The sequence below is a fragment of the Micropterus salmoides genome, unplaced genomic scaffold (assembly GCF_014851395.1).
Source record: "Micropterus salmoides isolate LMB-PRFRI ecotype aquatic unplaced genomic scaffold, ASM1485139v1 Ms_hic_scaffold_10, whole genome shotgun sequence".
Taxonomy (NCBI): domain Eukaryota; kingdom Metazoa; phylum Chordata; class Actinopteri; order Centrarchiformes; family Centrarchidae; genus Micropterus; species Micropterus salmoides.
Window position 1 is genome coordinate 559,531 of NW_024040041.1, and position 14,698 is coordinate 574,228.

General features: G+C 41.6%; 2 protein-coding genes across 4 annotated transcripts in view; one reads left to right on the forward strand and one right to left on the reverse strand.

Annotated features, from left to right (window-relative positions):
* fbxl16 (F-box and leucine-rich repeat protein 16) overlaps positions 1-14,698 on the reverse strand; it is an 81,034-nt gene that overhangs the window by 43,339 nt on the left and 22,997 nt on the right. The window lies entirely within an intron of this gene.
* Positions 9,852-10,682, forward strand: LOC119917043 (extensin-like). Its single transcript, XM_038737120.1, has one exon. The coding sequence runs from the start codon at positions 9,852-9,854 to the stop codon at positions 10,680-10,682; it is 831 nt and encodes a 276-aa protein (XP_038593048.1).

Here is a 14,698-nt window from a genome sequence, read left to right on the forward strand (position 1 = left end):
TCACAGGGAGGGAGGGGAGGGAGGGAGGGAGGAGCCATGGCTTCTCCCTCTCTCTCCTACTTTCTCCTGCTTGGTGTGTCAGATGTTCAGTTACTCCTCTGCTTCCTTTAGCAGTAATGGTACGTGTAAAAAGTGTAGTTTATTTATAGACATGGAGGCGAGGCTCAGTGATTTAGAAGTCCGGCTCCGCACCTTGGTAGATCAGTCTTTAACTACTGAAGCTAGCCAGTCCCCCGGTAGCTGGTGCGGACCAACCTGAGTTAGCCTCTGGTAGCCCTCCCCCGGCATCTCCTGAGCAGCCGGGAAGGGGTGGTTGGGTGACTGTCTGAAGGACGAATAGTCGTAAGCATTCAAAGTCCACGGGTCACCACCAACCTGTTCACGTCTCTAACAGATTTTCCCCACTCAGCGACACACGCTGAGAAACCAACTCTGATCATTGTCAGCTTCATTTTGAGAAATGTGAAGTTAGCGAAGCCAGCGGCCATAGTTAAGTGCATCCCTGTGGCCAGAGCGGGCAACATTGAGTCTTATTTGAAACTGCTGGCTAAGGATAAACTTAAATACAGTAAGATTGTTATTCAAGTCGGCGGTAATGACAAATCGGAGGTCACTAAGATAAATGTTGAATTGGTGTGTACATATGCAAAAACAATGTCGGACACCATAGTTTTCTCTGGACCCCTGCCAAATCTGACCAGTGATGACATGTATAGCCGCATGTCATCATTTCGCTGCTGGTTGTCGAGGTGGTGTCCAGCAAACGATGTGGGCTTTGTAGATCATTGGCAGACTTTCTGGGAAAGACCTGGTCGGATTCGGAGAGACGGCATCCATCCCACTTGGGAAGTTTATTAGCGGACCAAATCCATGACAACCCAGAGCAGCGGCGAAATGATCACTGGTCAGATTTGGCAGGGGTCCAGAGAAAACCATACTTCTAGGCTGGATTACTGCAATTCCTTATTATCAGACTCTCCAGCTGATTCAGAATGCTGCAGCACGTGTTCTGACAGGAACCAGGAAAAGAGATCACATTTCTCCTGTCTTAGCTTCTCTGCATTGGCTTCCTATAAAATCCAGAATAGAATTTAAAATCACTCTTCTCACCTACAAAGCTCTTAATGGTCAGGCACCATCTTATCTTTAAGAGCTCATAGTACCTTACTACTTTTATTTATTTACTACTTTTATTTCAGTAATGCCATTCAAAAAGTGAAACTTGTATAATGTATACATTCATTCCACACAGACTGATATATTTCAAGTGTTCATTCCTTTTAATTTTGATGATTATAACTGACAACTAATGAAAACCCCAAAATCAGTATCTCAGAAAATTAGAATATTATGAAAAGGAATAGCAATAGGGATAACCGCACCCTGGAGAGGACTGTGAAACAAAACCCATTCAAAAATGTGGGGGAGATTCACAAAGAGTGGACTGCAGCTGGAGTCTTCTGCTTCTGCTTCAAGAACCACCACGCACAGATGTATGCAAGACATGGGTTTCAGCTGTCGCATTCCTTGTGTCAAGCCACTCTTGAACAAGACACAGTGTCAGAAGCGTCTCGCCTGGGCTAACGACAAAAAGGACTGGACTGCTGCTGAGTGGTCCAAAGTTATGTTCTCTGACGAAAGTAAATTTTGCATTTCCTTTGGAAATCAAGGTTCCAGAGTCTGGAGGAAGAGAGGAGAGGCACAGAATCCACGTTGCTTGAAGTCCAGTGTAAAGTTTCCACAGTCAGTGATGGTTTGGGGTGCCATGTCATCTGCTGGTGTTGGTCCACTGTGTTTTCTGAGGTCCACGGTCAATGCAGCCGTCTACCAGGAAGTTTTAGAGCACTTCATGCTTCCTGCTGCTGACCAACTTTATGGAGATGCAGATTTCATTTTCCAACAGGACTTGGCACCTGCACACAGTGCCAAAGCTACCAGTACCTGGTTTAAGGACCATGGTATACCTGTTCTTAATTGGCCAGCAAACTACTTAAACTTAACCCTATAGAAAATCTATGGGCTATTGTGAAGAGGAAGATGCGATACGCCAGACCCAACAATGCAGAAGAGTTGAAGGCCACTATCAGAGCAACCTGGGCTCTCATAACACCTGAGCAGTGCCACAGACGACTCCATGCCACGCCGCATTGCTGCAGTAATTCAAGCAAAAGGGGCCCCAACTAAGTATTGAGTGCTGTACATGCTCATACTTTTCATGTTCATACTTTTCAGTTGGCCAACATTTCTTATAATCCTTTTTTTGTATTGGTCTTAAGTAATATTCATTCTAATTTTCAGAGATACTGAATTTGGGATTTTCATTAGTTTTTCAGTTTTAATCATCACAATTAAATGAAATAAACATTTGAAATATATCAGTCTGTGTGTAATGAATGAATAAAATATCCAAGTTTCACTTTTTGAATGGAATTACTGAAATAAATCAACTTTTTGATATGATATTCTAATTATATGACCAGCACCTGTATCAAGCTCCTCTCCTGTGGAACCAGGTTCCAGTTTGGGTTCAGGAGGCAGACACCATCTCCATATTTAAGAGTAGGCTTAAGACTTTCCTCTTTGATAAAGCTTATAGTTAGGGCTGGCTCAGGTGAGTCCTGAACCATCCCTTAGTTATGCTGCTATAGGCCTAGACTGCCGGGGGATTTCCTATGATGCACTGAGCTCCTCTCTCCTCTACTTTCTCTCCCTCTGTATACAACCTCATCCCATTATTGCATGTTACTAACGCAACTTCTCCCCTTTCTGGTAGTCTTGTGCTTTCTCGTCCCTCTCCTCTCTCCTCCTATCACTTCCTGCAGGTGTTTCTGGCTCTGGAAGCTGTGGAGTCTGGATCTGTGGTTGCAAGTCACCTGCTGCCCCCGTGTTCCTGCTCGACACCCTCTGCTACAACAACTATTGTTACTAGTCCTATTGTTATTATTGTTATTATAATCATTAACATTACGATTGTTATCATTAACACTACTATAAATATCTGTACCATTTCTCATTCAGTCTATAGCAACATCAACATTACTGTCTGTACCTCTGTGTGTATATTGTAGGCTGCCACCCTTCACCCCCAACCGGTCAAGGGAGATAGCTGCCCACCCTGAGCCATGGTTCTGCTCATGTTTCTGCCTGTTAAAGGAAGTTAGATAACTGTTGTGATTTGGCGCTATATAAATAACATTGAAAATTGAAATTGAATTGAAATTAACCTTACTCTTATCATTGACTCACAGCAGCATGGTAACAACGTGATTGGTACTGACCTAAGTATTTTAATGTTCTTGCCTTAGCTCATTTTTGTCACCAAACTAGCCAGTCTGTAAATCTCACCACAACCATCTATGGCAATGCTGCATGATTAATCTAATTGCAATCGAAACCGCAATGTTGTCATGTGCGATTACATAACTGCAAAAAGGGTGCGATTTAGTAAACCATAGAAAGGATTAAAATGCCCTACGGACTTCCGTTAAGGCGCAGAGGCAAGCAGCTCCCAGATGGTCTATTTTCCCCCTCATATAAAATACTTGGTATCATGGTAGATAGGTTTATGGTAGCATGAAAGGGGGAAACAAAAAGAAAGCAAGGGGAAAATATGAAATGGAGTGGACATTTTTTTCCTTCTGAGGACTGAAATGCTTTATCACAAATACAAAGTAATCACCCTTAATGTCAATGGGTTGCATAACCCTATTAAAAGCCATAAAGCAATTGCTAAAATGAAAAGAGAAAAGCAGGACATTATTTTCTGGAAGGAAACACGTTTCAAACCCTGAACATGAGAAGCTGAGAATGGGGTTTAAAAACTATTATTCATCTTTTAAAAGGGGAAATGCGCATGGGGTAGCGATTCCAATTTCAAACAGTTTTTCTCACAAATAACTGATAAGGAAGGGTGCTATGTGACAGTTAAACGCAGACACGTGCAGAGTGGGGTGCGCTGGTTGCTTGAGCACCTGCCCTTTTGCCCTTTGATGCCCAAAGTGCCCTTTTATCAACACAAATTACCTAAATTTATTATTTTTTATTTGTAAAGGCCATTTTGTGCAGGCCTGCCCAATCGAACTATTAGTAAAATGAATGAATAATAATTTCGCCTCATGGCCTCATCCGTAACGAGCCCTCCCGTTCAGACACCATTAGTGATTCAGCAGCACTGCCTGCAGGACACCTTCGATTCTGCTGGTAAGTGGGGTTTGCCACAATGTGCTTGTTGTGGGTTACTGGATGTATTTTAAAAGAAAGACGCAAAGAGAGCAGCAGAGTTGTTGTGTATATTTCTGTGTGTCGCCTGTAGTAACGTTAGCTGCCGGCTAACACTGTGCCGACAGCTAACGTTACTTCTACACACAGATAAACATAGGTGCTCTGCTCACTTCGGTTTTGCTGTTTGAGGGAGAAAAATTTCAAGGGCATTGAGAGGTCTGGTCCATTTTATGTAATATGACAAAAAACCTTTCACTTGAACTAGAATATTATAGTAACTTAATAAAAGCCTTGTGCCTTAAAGTAATTATAACTACATTGGTAAAACAGGCTTATAGTGATACTTACTCCTCCAACTTATAGCATACTTATCTGCCATTTTTTTAAATTATCATTAAATTCAGAACAGTATTTTAATTTAACAGCAACAGTAGTGTTTACAGGGCGGCACAGTGGTGCGGTGGAGTTTGCATGTTCTCCCCGTGTCTGCGTGGGTTCTCTCCGTGTGCTCCAGCTTCCTCCCACCATCCAAAGACATGCAGGCTAGGTTGATTGGTTACCCTAAATTGTCCTGTGTGAGCGTGAGTGGTTTTTCGTCCAAGTGTGGCCCTGCCTGTCCAGGGTGTACCCCGCCTTGCGCCCAATGTCAGCTGGGATTGGCTCCAGCCCCCCCCACGACCCTGTACGCAGGATAAGCGGTTGACGATGGATGGATAGATGGATGGATGGAGTAGTGTTTACAAAACCACACCATGCATATAAAAATGTCAGTACCAATGTAAAATAAAAATAAACAATATTCCTGACATCAAAGTAAAGATGAAGTAGAAAGGGCCCTATTAGATTTCAGGAAATGGTATGAAATGTTAATGTGAAAGACATATAGTCAATCAAAATCCAAATATATCTCAGATTGACAATGCAATATAAAAAATCATTATCACTATATTGCATACTGTAGACACACAAGCAAACAACACACAGACACACACACCTCGAAAGATTTGTCTCACTCTTACCCCTTCCATCCTCATCCTTTCCCCCATTAATGTTTCCTTCTCAGATTATTTCCCACACTTTTTTTTAATCTGGTATCTTATTTCCTCTACCTGCAGCTCTCGGTGTGCATCAGTCCCTGTGAGCGTCTCCCTTAGCAGTCAGCCTTGGCAGCAGCTGCAGCACTACAGCAGGTCAGTCACAGTGAACCAGTGTCAAATACTGTCAGCAATCTTTACATCTTTTCATGGTCCCATAATTGTTTAATTAGCTAATATATATCCTATGTTTATTTTGATATCTTTAGTTACAGATCACCTCCAGTAGTATCAGCAGCAACGACAGCAGCAGCAGCATCCCTAGCAAACCCCTCAACAGCAACTGTTCCCTGCAAGTTATGTCAGCCCTCAGTGTTCTAAAGCTAGAGCTGGGTATTCCCTGTTTGTTTTTGCATCACAGCATTTGCTGATGTATCGATACAGAAGCATCTGTATACGGGCATCAGCAAGGAATACACAATGATATATTTATGTATCGATATTTTGAGAACAGACCTATTTAAATCCTTGTTCCATGTGCCCCTTTTATACTTTGAGCACCTGCCCTTCCAGTGGTCTCTGCAAGGCCCTGGTTAAAGGTTTCATTGACCATGAAGAAGTAACACTATTGAATGTCTATAGGCCACTGGGAAGTGACAAACTGTTGATTAAGAGGGTTTTTGATTTGATATCCATGGAAGCCTAAGGTGTGTTCATTTGTGGGGGAGACTGGAATGCTCAGCTGAACCCCTTGCTGGACTCCTCAAATAAAGTAAATTCTAACGCGTTGTATATTAAAAAAGTGTTCAAGGAAATGGGCATGATGGACATATGGAGAGAATTACATCCAGTTGATAAATGTTTTACTTTTCTCTCCCACACCCATCGTGTGTATTCAAGAATACTACTTCTTTATGTGGATAGACAGAGGATTCTAAAATACACCAGGGATATGTGACATTTCTGACCACGCAGGAGTGTATTTAACACTACATCCGGACCACAAGCCCAAAGAAACTTTATGGAGACTTAACACCAGCCTTATAAATGACCCTCAATGTCAAGAATATATTAAGAAAGAATTTGCGGACTATATGACTTGATGACAATGATAATGGAGGAGTATCTCCCAGCACACTGTGGGATGCTGCCAAGGCGGTCATTAGAGGCAAACTTAAAAAAGGGTAAAAGAGAAAAAACTTAAAGATTTGATTGAAAAATTAAAATTTTTGGAGAATAAACAAATGGCATTTGTAAATGTAAATGCTCCGTATTTGTATAGCGCCTTTCTAGTCTTTTCAACCACTCAAAGCGCTTTTACACTACATCTGCATTCACCAGTCATACACATTCATACACTGTGCTCAAACAGAAACTAACATTCACACTCATTCATACACTGCTGGAACAGCCGCCAGGGGCAATTCGGGGTTCAGTATCTTGCCCAAGGACACTTCGACACGCAACCAGGGGGAGCCAGGGATTGAACCCGCCGACCTTCCGATTAACAGCCAACCCGCTCTACCTCAGCCACAGCCGCACAACAATGAAATCTTAAAACTAGATTCTGGACACGAAACAAACTCTAAATTCTCTATATGAAAATAAAATCAAAAAGAGAGCTAAACTAATTGAAACCAGGGAACGTTTTAACTATGTTCTTGGGGGGGGGGGGGGTGACTCTTACAAACCCTAATTTAAGCCTGCTTAAAATACTGTCTTTGCTCAATGTTTTTGGCTCATCCTCTGGCTACAAATTAAACCTAGAGAAAACTCAGACTCACATTTAACTATGACCCACAGGAAAACGTTTGCAGAATCTCTAAATTTGTGGTTGCATTATGTTACAGTCGACAGTAAAGCATATGATAAGTTAGAGTAAACACAGTAATAAGTTAGTTTCAGCTCCATTTTATTGGGTTGCAAGGTTGCAACATGATTTAATTGTTTTCCTGTGTTAATACTAGGGATGCGACGCTCGATACTGACGTGTCGACGCTGTGTTGAGATCCCGAAGCACAGACATTTAGAAACACTGCTCCAAAGCATGGTTCAAAACTTCAATGTCACATGACCATAGTGAAGCGAGGCTTCGGTGCGTTTCACCCCTGTTTTGACAGGTGGCACACCTGCCGCTTCTACGCTTGATTCACAGTGTTTGGAACAAACAGCACATCAGCCTCTAACTCATTTGGCAGATCCAAGGACACACAATCATTTGATTTATTGGAGCACCCTACTGTAATATATCCGCAGCTGTAGGCCTATGATGGCAAAAAAATATTTATCTTTGACAGTAACAAATGTTCCATGTGACCAAACTTTTCCAAGGCTTGTGATGTCAATTATGAAAAAAAAACAGACTCAGCCCCAAAACAGATGAATATTTCTGAATACAATTCTTGACATATAACAAATGTGAGACATTGTTCCACTTTTCATTAATCATTCTTGAAATAACTTCAACTTTACTTTTGATGATTGATTTGATTTTTTTTAATCCATTACACCTCATCACTGCCAGCACTCATTATTATTAATTATTATTACACTAGGGCCTATATCTACACCTTTGTTAATAAGCTACTGTATAATATTGTAGATATCCACATTTATTATCATTTATTATTAGGCTATATTCTTAGATTTGTATACTTTATTATATTCTCTACTCACTAATTTCAACTACCTATTATTTCTATTCCTTTTATGTCTTGCAAGTATCTGCAACAAAGACTTCACCGTCGGAGATCAAGAAAGTATTCCGATTCAGAATATGACCAAGTTGTCTCTATGAGGTAGTGGTTAAGACATATGCTTTTGGTGTGAGAGACCTGGGTTTGATTCCCACTGATACATGTGTCCCTAAGCAATACACTTTACCCCTAGTTCCTCCCAAAGTGCATCCTCTGACATAGCAATTGGGATTTTCTTTTAAGAAAAGCGTCGGCTAAATGAGTGACTACTTATGAAACAACACACAGATGTGTTTTATTTAAACACACTTTTATTGCAATCCCCATCTGCTGTCTCTGACAATCTGAAAGCGTTTGTGTGTTTGGTGTATGGTGATTTCTCCGAAATCCTGTTGGTCATGTATTGATAAGGCGTTTAGAATTGTAAACACTGGTCAGTCATTGTTTCAATGAAACTCCTACCAAGATGTGTCGATATCAAAAATGACCAGTAGGTGTCACCGTGGAGACGGGTGTCGAAGTGTGTGGAAGCCTAGACACAATTCCGGCACAATTGCTTCAGACGTTTCAATGTTTCACAAAGCCTCGCTATGCCCATCACTAGTTAATACTTACAATTGTTTGTTCCTTTGTTCAGTTCCACCATGCAGGACAATTGTTTGGGGAGGGGCCAGCCTAAGCATTTCCTGTTTTATAGGAATAGGGTGGTCATGGATGACATCACCGGGCCAAACCAAGTAGAAGTTTTTCTTTCTTTATATGAATGTTTCTTTTGGTTGTTCTTGGTTATAAATAAATGTGTGAATAACCCTGACATGTTTTCTAGTTAGTGGGAGCGGAGTGAACTGGTAACTAAGTTCCAAATGTTAAGCGATTTCTAGGTATTAATGTTATGGGGTAGATCAACCTGCATCAGAATGGGATGGGCTGAAGCAGTTTGGGTGTGAATTGACCATCCTATATAAACAGTGGGATTTGTGCGCCCAAGGGGGAAAGAGGTGAGTGAGGCTGTGCTGCTGCGAACATGTGCCTTTTGTTAGCGTTGCTACAAGTTTAATGTGTTATTTTTCTTCCATTCTTTTTGTTTGTTTGATTGGTGAATTATCCGCGTACTGCAGACCACTGTAAATAAAATAATCACCTCTGCAAACATACGATGTTTGAGTCTGCCTACCTACCACCTTCCTAGCTACTCTGGCCAGACTACACCACAGAATGGAATAGAAATACTTCAGTCTTTATTTGGGGAAAACAAAGGCCACGGATTAGATTTCAGACATTACAGCTGCCCAAAGACAAAGGCGGAAGGGCCCTACCCTGTTTGGAAGACTACTACAAAACAACAGCTACGCCTTTTGGCTTGTTGGTATGATCCTACATATGAGGCAAAATGGAAGTGCTTAGAACAAAGTCAAATAAACATACCTCTCCAATCTATTATAAGAGGAAATGTCCTTCAAAATAAATACCTAGACAAAGTGACCAACTGGATTGCAGTTCCCTAAACATCTGGCATAATGAATTTAAAGACCCAGAACTTGAAAGAAACGCACAAATATTATGCTGGGTGGCACACGACACAGACTTCAGAACAGCCAATTTGGACAGTAGGTTTAAACAATGGACAAATATGGGTATCACATCTTAGTGTAAAATATCCATGGATAAAGGTTTAAATACATTTCAACAACTCACTGAGACCTATAACTTAGAGAAACAGGATTTTTTCAGACATCTTCAAGTGAGACACTACTTTGACAAAAAATATTAAAAGTACTGGAGACATAGGAATGAGTCTGATCAAGATATTCATTGAGGCATACAGTATAATGGTAATTTTAACAGAAAATTGATTTCCAGGATTTATTCATATTTACAATTGGAAAGAGGTCTTTCAACAATGTATGTTAAATCAAAATGGGAAAAAGAAGTTAACATAAAATTAAGTGAAGATGACTGGTTAAACATATGTAAGACGCTGACGGCAGAACCAGGGCCGACAGTCCCCAGCCCAGAGTGCAGGCAGAGCCAGCGGCCCCCGAGCCCCATGAACCCGAGGCCAGTCCCGTCCCTGGACGGGAGCCCAGCCCCCCCAGGCAGCCACACCCAAGAGAGGGCCAAAACCCACCCCAACAACACCGGCCATGTGCCCCCGGGACTACCGAATGCCCCCACTGTGAGAGAGCCGGCAGGGGTAAGCAACGGGAGCCCCACCCCTGCCAAAGAGGGCCCCTGCAAGGAGAGGAGACAATGGGCGCCCAGGGACACGCCACCTGTCCCAGACATGAGCAAAAGTCACGAGCCGGCGCCAACCACCAACCCACTCCCCCACCCCCCACAGTCGGGGAGACCACAGAACCCCACCTATGGACACACCGTGACCCACACCGCACGTCCACCACCAGACAGAAACACGCAAACAACCCTCCCACCAACCTCCACTGCAATGCCCTGGCGCCAGCCCCCTCCCACACACCCGGCCCCAGACACAGGAACCACAGGAAGCCAGTCGAGTGCCACCCCACCCGCACAGCACGCGAGCCAAAATCACCACCCCTACACCAACGACTGCGACACCCAAGCAGAGTGGCCACCCACTCCCCAGTGGTGGTGCGCCGTACACAGGGCAAACACTGGTCCCCCCGTCACGCACACACCCCAGACAGCCCATGCGCCGCAACTCCTGCAAACACTTTGCCATCAATCAACATTCAAACAATCGATCCCCTGACACCCATCAATCAATCATGATCATTTTTCTATTTTCTGGGCGTGCTCTTTTTTATATTTTATATTTCTTCATACTTGTCATATGTGGTAATGGTGATTAGATCAGTCACCAGCCACAGGCTTGATTTTAACTTTGGTGTTTTGTATTTGGGAAACTTACCAAGTGAGCTGAAAAAGCAGGATAGGTATTTACTACAAATACTCCCTGAGACATGCTTTAAGAAGATGTGAAAAATACTGGAAAAACTGGCAACCTTATCTAAAGTAAACTGATTTCATTGCTGTGTATCGGTTTGGAGAGTTTGGTTCTATATCTTTCTGTACGAAGACGGATAGACCAGACTCTTGGGAAGATAAACAAAAAAAATTGTTTGGCTTTGGTGGCATGTACAGCCGATTTATTAGTGAGAATTACTACCTCGTGAAGGAGCGTTTCTATTTTATTTTCTAGCATTTACTGTACTGGTTTAGCGCCCCAGGAAACTCACAGACCAATTGCATGTGTTCCAATTGTCTCATGTGATGATGCTCAGCCAATCAAATCTGTGCATTCTGATAAGCATTGCCAGTGCCATTAATGGCCATGAACATTGCAAGTCGAGTCCGCGAGTGAGATACACAGAGGAAGAGAGGAGATGAAAGAGAAAAGATACTTGACATGTCTTTTAACCAAGAATGTACACATTCTCACATGTAAATTCTTCCCACGGGCAGTTCAAAATCTGAATATCTCACATAGCTCCAATCCTAGCCACAGCTCATGTTTCTCACTGAACAAGAGGAAGTAGGGAAGTTGTAGCTATATAAGAGGGAATGAAAGAGAAGAGGAGGCATTACAGCTGTTCATTTGTTAAGATGTGTTGAGTGTTAATTATAAAATAGCTTGAGACAGAACTTCAATCGCTCAAAGCTACTTTAATTTTATTTTTTCTGAAATTGAACAACAAATAAAATTTATTTATTTTAAGATGCACATCTACAAAAACTTTTTTAATTGCAGCCTTTAGTTTCCTTAAATTTAGAATTTATTGTAAAAGTAGTTATTATTTATTATCCCTTCAGTTTTATTGTTGAAATAGTATCTGAGTTGACCTTTATATACAGTATATGGATTTGACAGTCAGTTGTTGACTAAAAACATATGTTGATACAACTAGGCTATACGTTATGGTAGGCTACTGAATGATAATGCAAGTTTATGGCCCTTATGCTTCGTGAAATTTTCTCTCACTGGACCTTTGAATTTTAATTTAATACCCCTGCTATAGAATCTTTGACCCCGAGGGTCAACCAAGGGCACGAGGGACCGACAGACTCCCATACTTCAATCTATCTCAGTCTTGCGTTCCCCCCTTATTAGGGCCCGAGCACAAAAGTGCCAGGGCACCAACGGTGTTCTTGGCACCAAGTGCAACGAACCTATTGTTTTTGCTCAGATTATTATTAGGGGTCCAAGCCCGAGAAGGGCAAGGGAACCTGTGAATGCAAGGCATCGCGGTTCCCAGGCCCAGCAGGGATGAGAACCCTATTGGAATCGTTGTTGTTTTTATTATTATTATTCTTATTCTTCCGTGCATAAATGTCTTACTGCGGCCAAGACGGTAAGACACAAAACTGACAGGGTAGGTCCAAACCACTACAATTCTACACCTTTAAGGGGCGCTATAATCAAGGTAATTGCGTTTGGGCTTGGAACTCCCGCTAATGAAGGCGCATATCAAAAACCTTATATCCACACGTTCGGGGGATCAAGCTGAATCCCCTGGTATAGGCCACGCCCATTTCCATCTATAATTTTTTTTTTTGCAAAATTGCGAAAACTGCAAAACCTATTTTAATTTACTCCTCCGAAACCGCAAGTCTGATCAAAACCAAACTTGGCACGGACCATCTCTGGATGAAGCTGATAGAGGCGTGTGCTCCCCAGATCAAACGCATAAAACGGTTCTAATTATAAGCTAACAAATGTTAAAAAACAGGAAGTGATGGAAGATTGGAAGATACTTTGGTGCAACTAGCTACGGTGGCCCGTAGGTTTCAGGCCTAATACAAACGTCACAACATGAACACAAAAGCCACAACACGAATACAAAAAGCCACAACGCAAATACAAAAGGCCACAACGGAAGTTGACAACGAAAGAGATGCTTAGTAACAGTGCTCTCCACAGAACACAGCTACACAGTATTACAGCGGCAGTGTAGCTGTCCCACATTCAAGAGGTCGGGGTTCAAATTGTAGAAAGAACACTCTTCTTCAGGTGACTTTTTCCCGCATAATAGTGTCTGCCAAATTAGTAAATGTAGGCCTATGTGGAAGAAGAACTTCTTACCCGTTTGATAAATAAGTAATACTTTGTTCTGATCAAATAATATACAGCGGGATATTTGTGTGAATTAAACAGCTAGGCTTTTTAACAACAGAAAAAGGGCAGCGGGTGCTGTAACATGGATCGGAAGTGCCCAACATTTGCAGTTTGTGTTCATATCTTTCGTTTTCTTAAGTTGAGAGGTGATCCAAATAAATGTAACTGCTTTTGCGACGTCTCTAAGGGGGAGTCGCGGCGTGAGCCGTTGTGTTGGTCTGTTGTTTTTGCCCTCCAGGTAGCCTACCGCGAATGTCACGTGACTGAAAACTATGAAATGACAGGGAGGAACACTTCTAACTATTGTTACAATATGACAACATAAAATACACCAGGTTAGTGCTGAATGCAAAAGATGCTCTTTATGTTATACAGCCTAATAATTGGACGTCAGCAGCTGTTTGCACTGTTTTGTCACGCGCTTGGACCCCGCTTACAACTGCTTGCAGTTCTAGTTATTATTATTATTATTATTATTATTATTATTATCTTGGGTTGATTAAACTTGTCTAAATTGCAGGCATGATCACTCAATCATGACTAGACCATGTGACACACAGCTGGAAAACAATAAAATAGGTTTAAGGTGTAATATTTACAAAATATAGATATACTGTATAGGATATAAGAAGAAGAAATAAACGGAAAGCCTAAAACCAAGCGTCTTTGATATGAGCATTTTAATTTCACTCAAACATTTAGCCTAATAAATCCCAAGACACCATGATCATATTCTGGGTTATTCAATAACGAATTCACAATCAGAATCAATAACTCTAAATGCAGAGAATATCAGCATTGTGCCAGTAGAAATGATCTTTCATCTCTGAGCAGCACATCCAGTAACCTATAAATATTAATGTGCGGATGTTTGTTAAACAGGTACCAGCTACAGCTACACAGCAAAATGTTAAATTAACACTGACAGTGTTAAATAGAAAACTACAATAGTGTCTTTTTTTGAACACTCTCTTGAAACACTTTTGAATTTTTTAAACACTCAGAGTTATTTCAATACTGTAGGGAGTTAAAAACTAACACTGAGTAGTGTTGATAGTACTCTACACTGGTGTCAGTGTCACACTTGATTCCAATACACTAACGCAATCAACTCTTGAGAATGTAGAATGTTGTGGACACCCTATGCCCGCTCCACCCACTGTACCCATCCCACATACAGTCCCCTCCAAAAGTATTGGAACGGTAAGGCAAATTCCTTTGTTTTTGTTGTTCACTGAAGAAATTTGGGTTTAAGATCAAAAGATGAGTATGAGACAAGAGTTCAGAATTTCAGCTTTTATTTCCTGGTATTCACATCTAGATGTGTTAAACAACTCAGGACATTTCACCGTTTGTATTAGACCACAGCATTCTTAGGTGAGCAATCTTAAAGTAAATAACATTTAATATTTGGTGGCATAACCCTTGCTTGCAATAACTGCCTCAAGCCTGCGACCCATCGACATCACCAAACTGTTGCATTCTTCATTTGTGATGCTATTCCAGGCTTTTACCGCAGCTTCTTTCAGTTCTTGTTTGTTTCGGGGTGTTTCTACCCTCAGTCTCCTCTTAAGGAGGTGAAATGCAGCTCTGTTGGGTTAAGATCAGGTGATTGACTTGGCCAGTCTAAAACCTTCCACAGTCCTTTGTTT